Genomic DNA, 19,582 nt, shown 5'->3' on the forward strand with positions numbered 1-19,582 from the left:
GGGAGCCCAGCAAAATATGCACCAACTTCCTTAGAAGAGGTTGCAGTAAAGTGAGGAGGGGACATGGCATGCATTTATAATTCAAAATAGATATATTTTTACCCTGGTCATATACTTGATCTACAGGCATAAAGGTAAGTGTGCAGACTGTCCACAGTCACACAGGCTGACACACAGTGGTGCTGACTGTGTCTCGAAAGCTGCAGGGCTCGTCCTGGTGATGGACAGCCCCAGGGAGGTGACCTGCATATGGGCCAAGCCTGCTGCCTTGGGGACCGTGGGCTGGTCTTCGTGGGTCATTTGGTGAGGGACTGAGGCTCAGCTCAGAGGGTGTGGAAGGGGCCACTGGGCTTAGTTCTCAGGGGACAAGGGCGAGCTGTGGTGGGAAGCCACTGTCCCCTAAGCATATACTGGAAGTGTTCTGTGTCCTGGGAAACCCCTGCTCTGGGTTGAATTGTGTCTCCACAAAACATAAATTCAAGTCCTAACCAACCCCCAGTCCCATCAAGGTGACCTGAGATGGAAATAGGGTCTTTGATGATGTGATTAGTTAGGATGAGGCAATATTGGATTAGGGTAGGCCCTAATCCAATATGACTGGTTTCCTTATAAGAAGAGGCCATTTGGACACAGTCAAAGTCAGACAAGGGGGGAGCTCGGCCATGAGAACCCACAGGCAGAGATGGGCCTGATGCTGCCCAGCTAAGGTGGTCATCGCTGGAAGCTGGAAGAGGCAAGGAAGGCTTTTCTCAGACATCCCCAGAGGGAGCAGGGCCCTGCTGACACTTTGATTTCAGACTTCTAGTCTCCAAATCTGCGAGAGAGTCCATTTCTGTTTTGAGTCATCTGGTTTGTGGTCTGTTGTCATGGCAACCATGGGAAACTCAGCAGCCTGAGCTCCATTTGCAGATGAGGTAACTGGGACTCAGATGAGGGAACCTTCTCAAGGTTTCTCCACCCAAACACCTTCACCTGAGTCCAAGATCCTCCTACCACGTCCACCATGGCCGTCTTCTGAGCACGCCACACCTTGGCCTCAGGATCTGTGGTACCTAATGGGCCCTGGTCCCTCAGGCCTCCAGGTGGCTGCACATGCTTCTCTTCTGCTGGAATTCTTATTTTTCCCTTGTCACCTGGCTGGCTCATTCTTCAAGACTCAACTTAGACATGGTGTGTCCATGAGCCTCTTAACCTCCGTGACTGGTCCCGATGTCTGAGCTCATAGAAGGCCTTGATTAAGTCTGACAGGGACACACAGCACTCTGCACAGTGACTGCTGGCTTCTTGTCAGTGTCCCCCTCTTGACCATGAGCTCCTCGGGGGCAGGGGTGTGCCTTAATCTCCGTGCCTAGTGCAGTGTTTCACACACGATGGGTCCTCAGTGAAAAGGCTTGAAAGAATGAACAATTGGTCTCTTTGAAATTTGCTCAACCATATTGAAATTTCCCCGTGGTTCTCCTTCTACTCTGCCACCTGCTACCTTTTCCCCGAGGGAAGAACAGGGGCTCTTGGCTGCCCTGGGCAGGGGCCCAGATGCTGGGGCGGGGGCAGGGGCTTCTGCCTCAGATCTGTTGGCCTTCACTGCCCCTTGCCAAGCTTCATAAGAAAACTTCGGCTGTTAGCATGTTCCAGGAGGTCTCTTTAAAACCTCATTTCACATGTTTTAAAGTTTATCTCCCTTGTCAACATCATCAGCAGCTAAGATAACATTTCTGTCATCAAAGGGAAGAGCAGAAATTTCTGACAGGCCTACCATGTGCCTAGAACACCCAGTTCTCGGGGCACTTACAGCCTTAATTGAATATAAAAGGCACTTGAATATATCAAATGATGAACAGCCACTATGGAGACCATTCCTTATATCAAAGCACACTGGAATAAAACCGTGAGCTGCTCTCCCATCTGCACTCCCTGCCTCTCTCTTCTTTAAATATTCTGTACTTGTTCTATTCATTTCATTAGCACTACTAGGCTCTCTGGATAGTTCCTTTCTGTATGTATAGCCATTTGCCGCCTTATTTTTCTCAGATTGATTGTAGTTAGAAAAATTTGTGAAGGATTTATTCATGCACTATTATAAATGCTTATATTTCACTTTAAACTGGAGAATTCTTTAGAACCTGATATAATTTCTCATTATTTATTTTTAAAAGGGGTGGACTACTGGAGGGAAGTCCAGGGACAAAAGCCATTCCACACATCATTCTGTGCTAAGTTTAGCTTTCCAAGGGCTATTTGTCAACTGCTCCCTAAATACCCCAGCCTAATTTCAGTGGGCAGAGAGTTATTAGTCAAGAAGTAGGCTTGCTTCTTTGTCAGAACTTTAAAAATAGCTCCTGGTAGATAGCATTGGTTTCATAAGTAGGACATGTGCAAGACTTCCTGAGCATGGCAGAGAGCTGTCTTTTTCTTTTTTAAGATCAAGAATAGCTGTATGTGTGACTATTCTATGAACACAACAACAGCAACCACAATCCATTCGATCCATTCATTCATCTATTTATTAAATAAGCATTTATGGAATGCTTGTTGTGATTTAGGATGTGTTGTTAGGTGTCGAGGGTGCAGAGACAAAAAATATATCCCCTGCCCTCAAGAATCACACAGGAAAGAGCAATGACAGAAGACCCTATGACAAGAGTTCTTTTGTCTTCCTTCCCACCAGCTGAATTACGTTCTTTAGTTATGTGAACAAACTGCTTCCTGACCTGCTACTCTTGGCTTCTTCTTGCTTGCTGCATACCAGTTCTGCCCAACCATAACCTTCCTGGGTCAGGACATTTTTGCCTCATTTTTGTTGTACCCACGCTTCTCAGCTTAGTCAAAGCCAATCCATAGCCTTCAAGCTGCAACTCAAGTCTTATCCTCTCTGCTTACTTCAGTCCATATGAAGACTCTACTTCTTCCAAGAAGGTTGCTGAGCAGTTGTCAAAACCCTCGAGGAATTTTGATAAAACAAGAAGGACCAGAAGACTAAAGTTTTGGTTTTCAAATAGGAAAAAAACTAGGATTTCTCATACTAGTGAAATTGACACCAGTCCTGGGCAAGATCCCTAAATGGATTATGCAAAAGATGTTTCCGGAATATTTCAAAAAGGGAGTGGGAATTTTGGAGCTGTGTGGGTCACTAGGAACAAGTCAGGGCAGATTAAAGAAATTTTCTTTTGTGACATGGTTATTTCATTCATATGCAGAGGGGATGTAGACGTCAGGTGTGTGTTTTCCAACCTGCAATGGCAGTTTTTATGATAACTTTTGGAGAAGATGAAAAAAAGAGTATTAGGAAACTAGATAAATAATGCAAACTGGAGAATTAATATACATGATACCTCTAAAGCAGTGGTTTTCAACCATGGCTGCAAAATTGAATCATTTAGGGAGCTTTCAAAACAAAAACAAACAAACAAACAAAAAACAGATGAGTGATGTCTGTATCCCACTGTGGGAGATGATTCTGGTGCATTGGGTGAGGGTACAGCCCAGCCAGTGGGACTGTTAAAAACTCCCCAGGTGCTTCTGATGTCAGCCAAGGTTGAGCATCCCTGTCTTCAGCCGGATCCTGGGCAATATACTTATTAGTGGCTTATCAAATTGACAGAAGACATGGAACATGGAACAATCTACATTCAGAAAGATCTCGACTAGCTGGGACAGTGGGCTGATCCAGTCAGTACCCCAAGCTGACATTAACTGGCCCTAAGATGCCCATGTCTCCAGTGGTTCTTATCATTAAATCATGTGGCTTCATTTGCCACTGACTGCTATGAGTTCCCTTGTTCCTGGCACGAGAGAGTTCTCTTTCTTGTTTTTAAGCTCTGTAGTTAATGGTGCTATGGTTGCATTGATGTTTATGTCCAAATTTAGGTGGCATAAATGCAGCAAATTGAGGTTATTTCAAAGCATCCAAAGAGTATCTGTCTGAAGGAACTTGTGCCAGTTAGGAGTCAGGTAAGTTTCCCTTACACGTGGGATCCTTGGCTTTGTGGAAGCTGGAGTCCTCCCCAGGGTCCTGAGAGTCTGTGTCCCTTGACCTCAGCTGTGAGGCTCTGTACCTTCTTCCCTGCCTCCCCTCTAGTGCCCAAGTTTTGCACATTTAATTTTCCTCACTTGGTTTGTCTGTTTTCAAGCTGGCCCCTAAATGTCACCATTTAGGCAGTTTGGAAATTATACTGAAGACACGAAGAAGTCTATTGCAGTTTGCACTCTTTTTTCTAAACTTTTTTTTACAGGTAATCTCAATTTGTTTTATGCAAATTGGGAAGCACTGCACCAGCGTATCAGCAGTGGTTGTTTCCTGAAGGTGTGATCATCGGTGATTTAGTAGACTGTCAACCCTCCGCAGGCAGGAGCTATGGCTTACCTGAAGTTCTATCTCTAACTGCTGGCTCAGATCCAGGTACACAGCTTGCCTGCTGAAATAATGAATGCACTTCTTTATATCTTTCCATGGTTTTCTTTTCTTTTAAAAAATGAATGCTCGTTGCATGTAAAATCAGAAAAAAATATTTTAGACAATGAAGCTTCAGTGCATAAAGTTTATTGAGGTTCTCTCCATGCTTCAAGTTCCTTGTGGTGGTTTTAAACATGACCACAAATATTTGATGCTCTTTCCATGGTGGTGTGGGGTTGGTGGACCACCAACCTTTTTCGATGTGTGGTCTTGGGACACCTCAGCCAGTGAGTATAGTGCAAATGATGCTATGTGACTTCTGAGACTGGTCATAAAAGGCTTTGGGGCTTCAGTCTCATTTGCTAGAATGCTTGCCACCGAAGCTCTGAACCACCGTGCAGAAGTTGACAACCTTGACCAAAGCTGCCATATGTGAGAGGCCAGAGGCAGGCACTCTGGTTGACATTCCCAGCTAAGCCCGTCCTTCTGCACAGTCTTATTTCATCTCTCCTCCATCTCTGCTTCCTCTCTCTCGGTGCAACAGTTAACAGCATCCCCCTCTCCCTCTCAGTGTGGTCCCATCCTGTCTCCAGCCCCACAGGGTTTCAGCTTCTGCTCCAGGGGTTGGTCAAGGAAATTCTTCTGAACAAAGTCTCCAAATCAATACATTTCATACTTTTAATTCTTCAGATGACATTTCATATTTTAAGTTCTTCAGATAAACTATCAAATGGTACTTATACGATGGAGGACACATTTTCATAGATGGGTCACGGCAGAGTACTAAACAAATTTAATTGCTGTGGTTTTTATTGCAGAGTGTGGAGTGGACTTAGGAAAAGGGAGACAAAAATCCAAGCAGGAGAGAATAACCAAGTTTTCTCTGTCTGGTTGAGCGAATAGACTAAATTTCTCTGATAACTAGTCAGGAAGTTGATTGAATTTGAATATAAAATAGTTTTGGTACTTACATTAGAAAAATGATTTAATGTTTTGTTTTCAGGATGTACAAAAACCAGTTCTTCATAACTGAGTTTTCTAGCAAAGGTAGCTAACGAGAGTGAGTTTTTACCTCTGAATCCAACGGGATGAAAAAGTAAAATCACCTTGAAATTATAATGGGATATACAAATGATAGTGTTGGAATGGTAATTATTATTTTCATATAATACCAGGATCTTTGCTTCCTGTCATTAAATTGACAAATGGCTTTCTTTTCCTCAGAAGCATCTGAGGATTAGCTCTGCTGGTGCACTGTGGAATCATCCAGCTGAGCTTGAAATGTGGGGCAGGCAGATTTTTATTACAGGGTCAGACTGTTAGCGCTCAGCAGCAACTTCCCATGTGTTCAGGTCACAAGATAGAGTTTCCGAGACTGCAGGATGCCACTGCTGCTTCTTGTGTTCTTGGGGAAAGATAAATGTGCAGATTTTTTCCTAGGCCATTGGGCAAATGTCTAATTTCTTTCTAAGGTCAAGCATTGAAGTAAATGGACAAAATAGGGCAGGAAGTCACATCCTTGTGGACATCATAGGACTCTGTGTCCTCTCTCACATATGACCATGGGTATCATTATCTTATTCAATGTTGTCCTTCCTAGATGAATTCTGGAAGTTTCTGGAAGTGGCTGAGGACAAAATCCAGTGGGAGCCTAGGATACTAGGATTTGTGTCAGTGGACACATTAATCCCAGTTCTTCCCATAGAGTTACTTCCACACACTTTTATGCCCTCAGTCTCCCTATTTAACTTCTAAAGTCCATCCCCCTTTGCAGTATTTTTTTTAATATTAAAACCAACAGGGGTCCAGCAGTGTGATTGTGAAGACCTTGTGGATCACACCCCCTTTATCTAGTGTATGGATGAGTAGAAAAATGGGAATAAAAACTAAAGGACAAATGGGGTGGGATGGGGGGATGATTTGGGTGTTCTTTTTTCACTTTTATTTTTTATTCTTGTTCTGGTTCTTTCTGATGTAAGGAAAATGTTCAGAGATAGATTGTGGTGATGAACACATAACTATGTTATCATACTGTGGACAGTGGATTGTATACCATGGATGATTGTATGGTGTGTGAATGTATTTCAATAAAACTGAATTTAATTAAAAAAAAAAAAAAACAACAGGGGTCCAGGTATCTAAGGTGCTTTTGAGAGTTCCAGAACCTTCACACACACCCCAGCATTAATCACACAGATACTAATATCGAAAATGCTAGAGTACTTTAACCTTCTCCCGGAATAACAGTGTTAGAATAGCACACTTCATTTAACAAAACATTAAAACATTTTACTTCCTCAGATCAAGTGTATCTATTAATAATGACTTAAATTGTCTGCACTGATTTCACATTATTAAGAAATCTCATTCCCATCATGAGGAAGAACACAACACAAAAAAAAAGCCACCTCACTAACTTATGTTCCCGACATGGCTACTGAGCCCAGAAAAGATAACGCAAAACAGCAAAGTCACTTCTCATTATCAATGTCATCTTATCCAAAGGTCAAGTGCTGCTTTCACTGATAGCCCAGAAGAGCTGTTTTGGAAGCTCAGAAACAAAGTTGCCCTAGAGAGCAACGATGCACCCTGGTTAAGTTTAAAACAGAGTGGCCCAAAACTTGGCACTCTCAGCCTTGAGAAAGTAGCCCTGGAAGGACATTTATGGCCTCTGGGGCATGGCTGGAAAGCATGTCATTGACGCTTTCCCTGATAAAGGGGGTGCAAGTTCTTTACAACTGTCATGGGGATTTAATTACATGATAAAATTGCAGCTCCTGCCTCTTGAGACAAATTGCATGTTTCAGATTGATTGTTTTTTTATGAATCTCACACAGGGAGCAAAATACTTATCCCTTGAAGTTGGTTCTGTCTGCTCGTTATGTCTCCCATCTTTTATATCCCATCCAGAAAGGACAACTTTATATATCCTGAGGTTGAGGAGGGAGGTTTCCTGCTGGACCTTTTTGGTTGCATGGCAACCCTGAACAGAGCAAAGTGAGGTCAGTTTTGGCCGATGGATTTAAAGTTCATTGTACTTATTCTTTTAATTGGCAAACAATTAGAATTTTGAACTTCCAACAGAAAAATAGGCAAAAAACATTTGAAGAAATATAAATGACTTATTAAATATACGTAATGTTCAATTTTACTAACTTAAACTGCAAGTTGAAATAACAAGAGACTTCTTTTTTTTTTTTTTTTTTGCCTACCAAACTGGGAAAGATTTTTTAAACACCAAGCTCTGGAAGAGTTTAGTGAAACAGATGTTCTCCTAGCTTATGGGTGGAAGGACAAAGAGGAAAAATCTCTCTATAGATGTTGCAGATATTTATTAAGCACTTTAAAAAATGTGTTCCCCTTTTTCCAGAAATTCTACTTGCAGGGATCTATTATAAGGAAATGTTAGGAAATGCACAGAAAATCTCTGTACAAAGATGTTCCATTCCTTATGGGGTGATTAACAACAGAAAAAACAAAAATGAATTCAGGGCCCAACTCTATTAGAATGATTTAATAAATGATGACATGGCCAGTTGACGGAATTTCCTATTACAATTAGGACACGAAATTTTAGGTGCAGCCTCTTCCTCATTAAGAGGAGCGTGAATCTTTCTAGGCAGCCTGGTTTTGTGTACTGGATTCTTGGATTTTTTCTTAACTTTACCATCTGGTTATGTCCAGATGTGGGTTTTTTTTTTTTCCTCCCATTGACTTTACTGGGAATCTTCTCTTTTAATCGGTGTGAGTAAGTCTTTCTCCAGTGAACCAAAGATTTTCTTCTTTATATCTCTGTTTATTTCTTTTTTCCTTTGTAATCATCTCTCCTTCATATCTTATCTTCCTTCATTTTTACTGTGTCAAATTTTTGTGTCCTCCACACCTCCTGTATTCTTGGAAAGTGTATCAGGTGAGTCTTCTATACCAAATATTCAATTTTTCACATCAGCTTTGCTCTTTACTGCCTCCGGTGTGGTCCTTTAAAACAAAATGCCACTTTATTTTGGTTTCCTTGCACTCCTTTTCCATCACATCCATCTCCTCATCTATATCTTTGTCCCTGAGTGCCTTGCCTTCTTATGACTGCTTCTAGGAAGAAGCATTTCTTCTTCTGTTCCCTTAAGGATATAAAGTAACTTTCTGCTGCACTGAGCAGTGGCCACAGATCATTTTGTGCCATGTATTCCTGTTTTGAGTTTCCAGCCGCCAGTCCGTTTTCTTTGTTCTGCAATGCTTTGTCCTGTACCTTGTGCCGAGGCTGTTGTTTCCTCTTTATTCTTTCTCGAATAAGATGCAGCCTGTCAAGATTCTGTACTGGTTAGCACGCAGGAGTGATTTCTCTTGCAACTTTCTCTGTCCTTTTATTCAGTGCCTGAAAACCTTTCTAAGGTAGACAGTTGGAAGGAACTTTGAAGTACATTTCCCATTCTCTAACAGGTTTATGCAGGTTCCCATCAGCCCTAGGGAAAAATCTGGGACCAGTGATGTCCCCAGAATCAATGTGATAGAAGAAAAACTCCCATTTCCAGCTTGCACTGTTCGAAGGTTTTTTTCTTTTTTTAAAGCATTTGTTTTCATTTCTAATTGTCTCCTCTTGGCAACTGTCCCTTCCAGAGGTCACTCTATTGATGAGAAATTTCTTTTGCCTTATAGCAAGTTTCAGTTCTTCCCAAGTTCTAGATTTAGGTTGTTTGGTAGTCTTGATTTCTGTTGGAAGTTATGAATCGTTTTATTTTCTACATTATGGATATTTCAGTGGGAAGTTGTGGGAGACTTCATGGGGACAGCTGGTCTACCCAATGCCCCTTTTTGGCTGAAGTCAATCTATCTTTTAGATGCTCCCATTGTGCTCTTAAATTGCCCATCCTCCCTTCTTGATGGCCTCATGTAGCACTTGGCAAGATAGACCCTGATTTATCTGAGAACATTGGCCTTACTTTCCACCACTGTATCTGCCTTCCTTGCTGATTTAAAATGTCAACAACTTCCTAACACTTTGGCTGTACAGGTTCTTTTTTTCTTCAATAATATTGCATTTTATTCATTCAGTATGTTTTTACAGCCTATAAAGCATTGTTCTATCATAATCAAATCACCATAAAACACCAGAAGTATCATTCAGGAGCAAACAGAATAGTCTGCAGAGTATTCTAAGAAATTTCCACTCTTTGAATGACATCATTTCAATTGTAATGAACCTCTCAAAGCTGAGAACTTTCACAGCTCTCACAGCCTACAAAGTCACATCCAAATATGACAACTTAGTTTTTAAAATACACCATAATTTTGCTCCAACCTAACTTTCCAACTTGATTCCCTGTTTTCCTGCCTGGATCACAATCTAAAGTCAAAATACAATGATTATTTAATTCTCCAGAAACATAGTTTGTGCTTCTATGAAATCACTTTTGATGGTAGGAAACATTTAAAAAAAAGAGAATTTTATTCTTCTCAGTAGTAGATATGAATTAAAAACATTTTTGCTAAATTATTTTTCTTTATATTTTGAATTCATTAACAAACATTTATGGGAAAATGTTTTGATTGTTGTATTTTTGCCAAATGGCATGCAAAGCCTAAAATATTAACTATCTGAAAAAGTTTGCTGGTCATTGGTCTAAAAGATAATACTATGGAGGGAAAGAGAGAGAAAAAAGGGTGAAAGATCAAGTTTTGGTTCAGGACATGAGGAAGATCTCTAGCAAATGAGACTGAGAAGCAGGAGCCAGAGGTAGGAAGGAAACTAGGAGAGTGTGGCATCTTCACACCCAAGAGACGAATGTGTTTCAGATGAGAGAATGGACAATGGGGATGAATTGTACAGTTCTCGGCTTCCCGCCCTTTCCTTCTTTACCCTGTCTGCACTTTCACACTTTGAACCTTATCACGCAGAACTGCTTCACCTTAGTTTACTTCACTTCACTTCACTTCACTTCACTTCATTTCAACTCAATTCAATTCATGTTTATTGAGTCTACCATGTACAGGACATCTTTCAGTCACTAGAAGCATACAGAGATGAAATGGTAGAAATTTTTGCCTTCACTGAGTGTTAATTTGCTTAGTGGGAGAGCTAAATGTGGCAACTGTTACCTGGCAAGTTGAATGAAGTCACTGCTTAGTAGAAGTACAGGCATTATGATGGGGGCACATCAAATACGGTGTCAGAGTGACAGGCAGTGGTGATGGGACAGGCTTCCACACACAGGGCTCTCTGAGGGGGCCACTGAGGGAGGGGTAGGGCACGAGCAGAGGGTCTCCTCCTAAGTGTCTTTCTCCCCTTGACCCACTGCTGGGGGGGTGCTATGTCCGAGAAGCTTGGGCTGCAGCAGGGGCAGGTGTCACTAGCCCCAGGGCTGTGCCCCGAGGGACAAGGGAAGCTGGATTCAGGGAACCAGACAGTGCTATGGTGAGGTGGAGGAGTCTGTGTGAGCCGGGATCTGGGTAGGAAATAACCGAGCTGTGGACCAGCAGGAACGGATTCAGGGCTCTGAGGAGAGGTGGGGCCCAGCCCTGATGGTAGACACAGAGATGTGCATCCCAGAACCCCACTTTTGAGGACTGGTGACCCCAGCTGTGTACACACGGCACACCTTTTAGGCCCTTGAACCCCTGCTATGAAGTTTGAACTTTCCTCTGTCGGCCAGAGGTTGTCAAATATTTTCCGTCGAAGGACTGATCATAAATATTTTAAGTTTTTTTGGGTCATATGGTCTCAATGGCAACTACTTAGCTCTGCCGTTATAACGTGAAAGCAGCCATAGACAATATGTTAAAAAATGAACATGGCTATGTTCCAATAAAACTTTATTTACAAACACAGGCAGCTGGCCCCCAGTCCCGGGGCCATGGTTTTCCAACCCCTGCTGTGGGCAGTAGGGAGCCACAGCAGGTTCGTGAGGAGGGTTACCCAACTGACTCGCTAATATGAAACTGTGCAACCTCCTCCCTTCACACCATTCACAGCCCTTGCTTCAACAAAACCTGCTCTTTATTCTCAAGGCAAACTTGACTCAGCAACAGTAAGTTCGCGCTCAGGGACCCAGGCCTGTGTTTGACTCCTTTCTCTCACATCTACTCCACTCAAAGTTTGCTGGACTTCCTGATTCTATAAACTTATGCCTTCTACCAATTTTGGGAACTTTGGTAATTATTTCTTCAAAACATTTTCTGCCCCTTTTTCTCTCTTTTCCTTCTTGGGCTCCAATTCCTGATAGACCTTTTATATTGTCCCACTGTCCCTGTTCATTTTATTTTTAACTTTCTGTTCTACAGATTGGATGATCTCTATTGATCTGTTTTCCAGTTTTCTGACTCTTTCTTCTGTTATTTTCCATCTGCTGGTAAGCTCATTGCTGACTAGCGTAAGGTCAGCCCAAGCTTCAAGGGAGGCAGGAAATACATTTCTTTTTCTGGCAGGGCACACTGTAGTGCTGGATGAAATTGGGATGGAAGGTGGAGATAGAGTGGGAGCAGGTAGGCAGCTGGCAGCTTCTGCCATAACTCCTTACTTGCTCTCTCTACCTCCGTCCTTCCTACCTACATAAAAAGAGATTTGTGTTTTTTCCAAGTTACATTGTCTCGTTTCTCTGCTGAGTGGCTTCTCATCGCCTGCCCAAATAATCGCAGACCTCTGTGCCTAGGATTTGTGGCCTCACACACATCAGTGCCAACTTACTGGCTTGGATTTTCCTCCTGCTTCTCTGATTCTCGGCCCCCATTCCCAGTTGGGTCCCCCTTCCCTGTACAACGGGACATGTCCTGTGTTTTAGTTTCTCAGCTGCTGAAACAAATACCACACTAGGTCACTAGGTTGGCTGAACGGGAGGAATTTATTGGCTGACAATTTCAGAGGCTAGAAGGCTCGCGTCCTCCTGGGGCGGGTTGTTCCGGCTGACTGCTGGCAATCTTTGGGGTTTCTTGGCTTTTCCGTCACAGTCGATGCACATGGCGGCATCTTCTCCTGTCTCCTCTGGGTTCTCTTGACTTCCGGCTTCTGGCTGGTTCCCGTGGCTTCTCTCTCTGTCTGACTCTCACTCTGCCTATAAAGGACTCCAGTAATCAGGATTAGGATCCAACCTGATTCAGTTGGGCTACACCTTAACTGAAGTGCCATCTGAGAAGATCTTATCTGCAGTGGGTCCAGAAGGCGGACCGAGACAAGAACATGTCCACACACACTGGTACACAGCTCAGTCCCTGACCCTGTGTGCCTCTGTGTTTTCTCACTCTTCCCCTTCATTTGGATTCCCTTCCTTTAAATCACAGCCCATCAAGAACATGTTCATCATTCAAGGCTAACCCAGGAGACTTTTACAGCATCTCCCATATGCTACTTCATCTATAAATATTTATTACGCACCTACTACGTGCCAGGCTGTAGTGAACAAGACTGACCCATCCCCGTTCAATATCCAGTTGCTGACTTTGGTGTGAGAAGACAATGGGAACTTGGGTTGGGAAGGGCACACCAGGCTACAGATCGTGCATTTCCCATTTTCAATGCATTCCTTCGGGATGTTTATTTCAGAAGTAGTGCAAACCATCGCAGGGAGCCATCGCCATCTTGGAAAGGTAGAAAAGACCCTTCCCTATTATCCTCATTTCTTTTTGTTCTTTCAGAACTCTCCAGTGTTGTAGGGATTGATGCTAATAGAAGTATGTCATCAGCATACATTATTTCTTTATTAGCCTGTTTCTCAGTTTTGATTCTGAAAATATCCTGATTTGGTCTAATTGCAATTGCACTGGGTGGCCCAGGCAGCGACGGCTCGTACTGGCGGTGGGGGGAGCGGAGACGCAACCCTGTAGGATTTTTCTTTCTGCCCATATGCCTTTGAAGCTGGACCATTAGCTGTAAGGCACACATCTCATCTCATCACAGTGTGATTCAACCTGCTTCTGGGAAAGAAAAGAGCCTAGGGTGTGTGTTTCGGAGGAAGCAAAGACGTATTTTAATTCTAGATGATGGGAGATATTTTTCTGTATCTAAAGCAGGGGCTGCTGCTGGCACCATTTTATTCCTAAATAATTTAACTATACTCAAAGATAATCTGATGTTATTGTAGGAAAGTGTATTTCTAATAAATTCCACTTGATCTGGGTGAATCAATTCAGGCAGCGCATAATTGAGTCTGTTAGCAAGGACTTTAGCAAGAATTTTGCAATCAGTGTTAATTAAGAAGATGGGACAATAATTTGTGCATAATTCCAGATCTTTTCCTGGCTTGTGAATCAAAGTAATAAGAGCAATGCTCAGGCTGGTGGTGGGATCGTGTCATTAGGTGCTGATTTATAAGTACTTAGAAAGGTTTAATTTCATTTTGCTTCGAGCAGGGTCTCCCTGCCCCCACCTCCTCCAAACAGCGGAGCGGCTGAGGGACGGGGACGCTTCTCTAATCCCTTCCCTGTCGTGGGTGACCTCTTGCCTCCCATATCTGTTTTTATTCTCCACCTGTGCACCCACTTATTCATCCATGTCTTTTTTTCTTAATTCTTTTGCTGATTTATTGGAAACCAGACACCGAAGTGTGTGTGTGTATGTGTGTGTGTGTGTGTGTGTGTGTGTGTATGTGATGTCCAGTCCAAGAGTTGTACACAGCTTCGATGGGGACATTTTTTTTCAAGGTTCGGTCTTCAGAATGTCTCTAGGTGGGTAGGAAGCCAGAGCCCTTGACTGCAAGTCAGGAAAACATAAGTGAGAAAATGTGAGCCTCGCTGCCCCGCCTGGGGAGTGCAGCCACTGGGAAGAGGGAACTCTGGGTTTATATGGCCTCCGGCTGTGGGACATAGGCATGTAAGGCAACGTCCCTGAGCCCCAGTTTCCTACGCTGGGAAAGTGGGAGAGATGATAGCTTGCCCCAAGGCAGCCCTTGGGAAATTCTGTTGAATAGAAGAACTCCCAGTGTTGTTGTGGATTCCTCTCTCCTTGCCTCCAGGTAAGGCCGGTTCCAATTCTAAGATGCTCTGGTTAGGGGACTTATTCTCCCTAAGGACCAGAACACGGTTGGCCCTGAGCCACACTCCTGCTTGTCCTACCTGGTTTCCGACCAGCCTTCCGAATGGCAGCCCTCCTGCCCACCTGGTCTGAAGCTGGCCATTGGAGTCTTCCCTTGGAAGGTGGGGTGCCATCTCCACAGGCCCCCACTGGGGTGCCACCACACCTGGGAAGGCCGGGGATCTTCGTTATCTCCTCCTAAACACGAGTCCTTTGTCTTAGAACCGTAGTTTGTCCAATTTATGATAAAACCTTAGATGTGGTCCAGACCAAACCCTTTTCTAAAAAATGCTGACCTTGAGGCTCAGGGAGATGGACCGACACGTTCAAGGTCATGCAGGTTGTGGTGGGGTCAAGGCAAGGACTTGGGTCTGCTCGCTGTGGTCTACAGCCCTCCCCATCACCCCACACGCCTGAGAGGCTGCCATGCCTGGGCACACGCTTGCCTCCGTGTTGGGATGGGATTCCTCCAAGGCAGGAGCTGGGCTCACTCCCCTGACGGTCATCTGCTGGGTTTGTCCTGAGCGAGACTCCCTGACACGCCTGGGGGAGCGTGGCCGGCTTTCGGGGGTGGCCGAGGCAGCCCAGGCACACCGGGGTGCCGTCGCTGAGCCTCCAGGAGCACTGCTGGATGGGAAGTCAAGACGCTGTGCGAGCCGACTGCATTTGCCCCTTGGAGCACATGTCCATCCCGGGCTCGCTGCCCTCGGCCCTCACCTGCCATGCGGCTGGCTGGGCTCACTCCACGAGAACTCAATTAGTCTTTCTTTAACTTGCCTCCAGATGCTTAAATACCATTACCCCAAACACAACATAATGCCACTATTTTCCCATTTCAATCAAGAATTCAAGTAGCATCTTGACTTGTATATAACATATCAGCAGCAAAATCATGGAATGCTGACACCCTTAATAATAGCAATTAGTAATCAGTTGTTTCTTAAGTAGTTTGATTACGGCGGTTAAAGAGTTGTACAGTTTACACATTTGGGGGTGGGATGGTCCTTTCTCTTGCTCTGAGTTGTTGGTGGCCAGTGAGTAGACAGGCATTGAAAAGAGGAAAGGACAAATAACGGAATTGTTGCTAATATTAAAAAGTAGGGGTTCGCTTGAGGGCAATATACTGAGTGAAATAAGCCAGACACATAAGGACAAATATTGCAGGGTCTGACTGATAGGAACTAATTATAATATGTAAACTCATAGACATGAAATATAAGGTACCAAGATACAGGACGAGGCTAAAGAATGGGGAGTGGTTGCTTAGTATGAGCAGAATGTTCAACTAGGATGAACTTAAATGCTTGGAAATGGACAGAGGTGTTGGTAGCAAGATGTGAGAATAACTAACAGCGCCGAATGGTGTGTGAATGAGGTGGAAAGGGGAAGCTTAGAGTCATATATGTCACCAGAAGGAAAGTTGGAGGTCAAAAGATGGGAATGTATAAAACTGAATCCTGTGGTGGGCAATGTCCATGATCAACTGTACAAATACTAGAAATCTCTTCCATGAATCAGAACAAATGTATGACAATACAATTAGAAGTTAATAAGAGGGGCATATAGAGAGAAAATATATACCTATTGCAAACTATATACTACAGTTAGTAGTATTTCAACGTTCTTTCATAAACAGTAACAAATGTACTATACCAACACTAGGAGTCAACAATTGAGGGGGATTGGTTAGGGATATGGGAAGATTTGAGTTTCCTTTTTTTTTTTTTTTTTTTTTTTTTAGTCTTTTGCTTTATTTCTTGTCTGGAGTAATGAAAAGGTTCTAAAAATTGAACACTGTGGTGCTGGATGCACAGCCGTATGAGGGTACCAGGGGCAACTGATTGTACACTTTGAATCTTTGGATAATTGCATGGTATGTGAACAATCTCAATAACAATTAAAAAAAAAGTAGGGGTTCGGATTTGGCAGAACATGGAAACAAATATTTCTTTGTAGAAAAACTAACCCCAACAACGTCAGTGGAAGCACATGGGCATCCACCCTGCTGAGAGTCAGCTAGGGAGCCTTGCCCACCAAGGCCAGTGACCAGCACCCCGTTTTTGAGTTCCTTCTCAGGGCTAAGGCAGCCGGGGTCTGGGTGCAAACACGTGGCAGGCAAGGTTCTGAAGGGGCATGCGGGAAGGTGGGTGCTGCCAGCCAGGAGCTGAGGCCTTCAGTGGAAGGACGGAGCCAAACTGTGGGCAGTGAACTGAGACCTTCAGTAGAGGGATCCCTGGGAGCAAACAGCCTGCCCTCCGCTCTCCTGCTGGTGCCTTCTGTATGCACACACACACACACACACACACACACACACACACAATACACACACATGCCCACACACACCCACACACAGAAGGAGCAGTGACATGCCCATGCATGGGGACATATATATGTAGAGCAGATATCTGAGACCATATCATTTGCCGTTTCCAAACCTTTTGCCCTCCTACCTCCAGGAATGGCCCACCCTTGAAACACAAGCCATGCAGTCACGCCACGTGATGGGCGATTAAGTTTCACAAGCCACAGATTCATTCCGGTTACCCAGGAGCACCCCGGCGGACAGCTGAGCCGAAGGGTCCTTCATCCAGTCGTCGTTGGACAGCTCTATCACGGCGTCCACGTGTCCGACCCCGGTGCAGATCAAGTCTGCCACGCTCTCCTCGTCCCCAGCGTCCAGGGCAGACTTTAACCGCTGCACTAAATCGGAGTTGAGCGGGTGGTCGGGAAGGCAATCCGAGTCGGACATGGCGACGTTGTTTGTGTGTTGGCCTGTGCTTCTTCCAAACCAAGTCCAAAGTTAGCAGCAGGCCCCAAGAGGACGCGTGTGTGTTGCTATAAATAGAGGAACTGGCTCCGGTCACAGGCAGTGGGGAGGGTCACCAGCCAGCTGCTGCCCCCGCCCCACCCAGGGAGATGTGAGCTCATCTTTCCAGGGGTGTTGTCAGTTAAGTCCTGCTCTTTCTTCTAAGGACAGGGCCATAGACACATTTGTGAGTGTGGAAGGAGAGGGGACAGCATTTTAAAAGAAAACTCTTACATGTCCTGTTGAATAAGGTCTTCTCTTATTAAAAGTGTGACTCTCTTCTGAAACATTGAGAACCTTTTTCTGCGACTGGGCTGGGAACTTCTGTTCTCTTGAGAGACATTTTATAATATTCAACCCCCATATACCTCACTTTTTATTTCATTTCAAAGGAGAGTCTGGTCATCTGTAAATTGGACCCCACCTTGAACTGGTCAGGTCTGTGGAACGGAACCAAATGGTTTTCAAATCCAGAGATGGACAGTTGGTCTCAGGAAAACAAAGCATCAAATAAGTGAGCAAAAAGAAAGTAAACTAAACATTAACTGGGGACTCCATGGTCCTCGAGGCGGATAAACTTGGTGTGAAGCACACAACTCCACAACCCCTTGAAGTGTGACACCCGTGTTCATTCCTGGGGGTGGGGTGGGCTTTTCCTCATGGTAGTAGTATCTGCCTTTGGTGCCTGCCTTCACGGGTGCGTCCCGTCTCCCACATCAACCTGTGCACAAAACGCAGGTGCGTCAGCACTTTCCCTGAGACACTAAGTGATTTGTGACGCACTCAGGCATCCCCACCTAGTTTTTGTGTAGCCTCCTCCCTCTTGCATCCCAATCTTACCACCTTTTCCCTTTCTCTCGCTCTTCTCCCCTCTTTCTCTCAGCTCCCGGGTACGATTTTGCACATTCTGTTCCACACCCAGACTTTTCCCCCCACATGCTCAGTATCTGCATTTGAAGTGCCTGGGATTAGGTGGCAGAAACGGATAGTTCCTACCCAATATTCTTTCCTCCTTCTCCCTACTTAACAGACTTGGGATTTTATTTGCTGTAGCAACATGCCCAGCCCATGGTGATGAGTTATGTTGATTTAAGTCAGTAATATCAGCCCAAGTCTCCTTTGCTTGATGTCCCAGCCTCTCTTTGCAGCTAGGAGTGGCAAGGCAACCCAGTTCTGGCCAATGAGGGCAGGACATTTCTGGAAAGTGTTTTGCTTTCCTGAGTTGAAAGGGATGGAAGTAGTTGGTACCTAAATTTCCCTTCCTTCTTTCTTTGAACATGGATGTGATGTCTGGAGCTGCAGTAGTCACAATGCAGCCATGAGGTAATTGGCATGAGATGAGAATTAATACCCTAAGGAAAGTGGAAAAGAAGGAGAGGAAGGGACTGGTCCCTTGATGACTTTTCTGAACCTCTGCACCAGCTCTGAGCTGCTAATCACAAGACTTCTTTTCATCATTCCTTAAGCACTATTAGTTGTGTTTTTGATTACGTGCAGCTGAAGGTGTTCCTAGTTGATACAAGCTGTGTGTGCACTCTGCTCTAAATCATGGATGTGGTCCTGGATTAGGTCTAAAGGGATGCATCAGAAATGGCTCAGACAATGATAAAATCATGAGTTGATGTCCCCAACCTTTTATTCTTTGATCATGTTAAGTCCCTGCCTTACATGATAACATTCCAATGGATTTTGCAGTGACAGCAGCCAACCCGAGACTCCCTGGATGGAGAAGCAATGGATGGCACCACGGATCAACCTCGCTCATGTGCCAGCAGCCAGGCCACCTGAGTGACAGCTTCCGCTGCTGCAGACACAAAATGGAGCTCAGTCTTCAATTCAGATGTTTGACCAAATTGCAGCATGTAATTGGACTCTGGCACTTAGTTGGGCCAAAGAATTATGAATTTTGAATGAGATTTTTGAACTTGCATTTCCAAACACAAGTGCTTTGCAGTATCCTTACATATAGAAAGAAATCTAGCATCACCGCATTTGTGTAAATACAAATAAAGGGTGGGTAGTGACCACAGGGGAATTATTGCAATTGGGGTGAGATAATTTAAAGAAATAAAATGAGAATTATTAGAGACCACTATCATACTTCAAATCAGAAGGGAGGAAAAGATGAAGCACTTGTTAGGCAGATAATAAGATGACAAAGCCTCAAAATATGGCACTCACTGATCTTAATTACCAAGCTATCTGCTGGGTGTTTAATCAGCGGCACATATACTATGCTAATTATTCTGGCTAATTTTGTTATAATGTAATTCTTTATCAACCCTGCTATGTATAAATTAGGAATTGAAATGTAACTAACACAAATTGTATTTAAGGCAACATGAATTTCTTTATTTCAGTATGAAATCTTCTAATCTTTCTTTCTTGA

General features: G+C 44.0%; 1 protein-coding gene across 1 annotated transcript in view; it reads right to left on the bottom strand.

Annotated features, from left to right (window-relative positions):
• The window catches only part of ASB18 (ankyrin repeat and SOCS box containing 18), a 75,781-nt gene extending 58,645 nt beyond the window's left edge, over nt 1–17,136 (bottom strand). The window contains exon 1 of the mRNA XM_037850456.1: nt 16,934–17,136. Within this exon, the coding sequence (XP_037706384.1) occupies nt 16,934–17,136 (203 nt within the window). The remainder of the gene's footprint in view (nt 1–16,933) is intronic.
• Nucleotides 17,137–19,582: the final 2,446 nt, after the last annotated feature.

Source organism: Choloepus didactylus, chromosome 9 (assembly GCF_015220235.1).
Source record: "Choloepus didactylus isolate mChoDid1 chromosome 9, mChoDid1.pri, whole genome shotgun sequence".
In the NCBI taxonomy this organism is placed as follows: domain Eukaryota; kingdom Metazoa; phylum Chordata; class Mammalia; order Pilosa; family Megalonychidae; genus Choloepus; species Choloepus didactylus.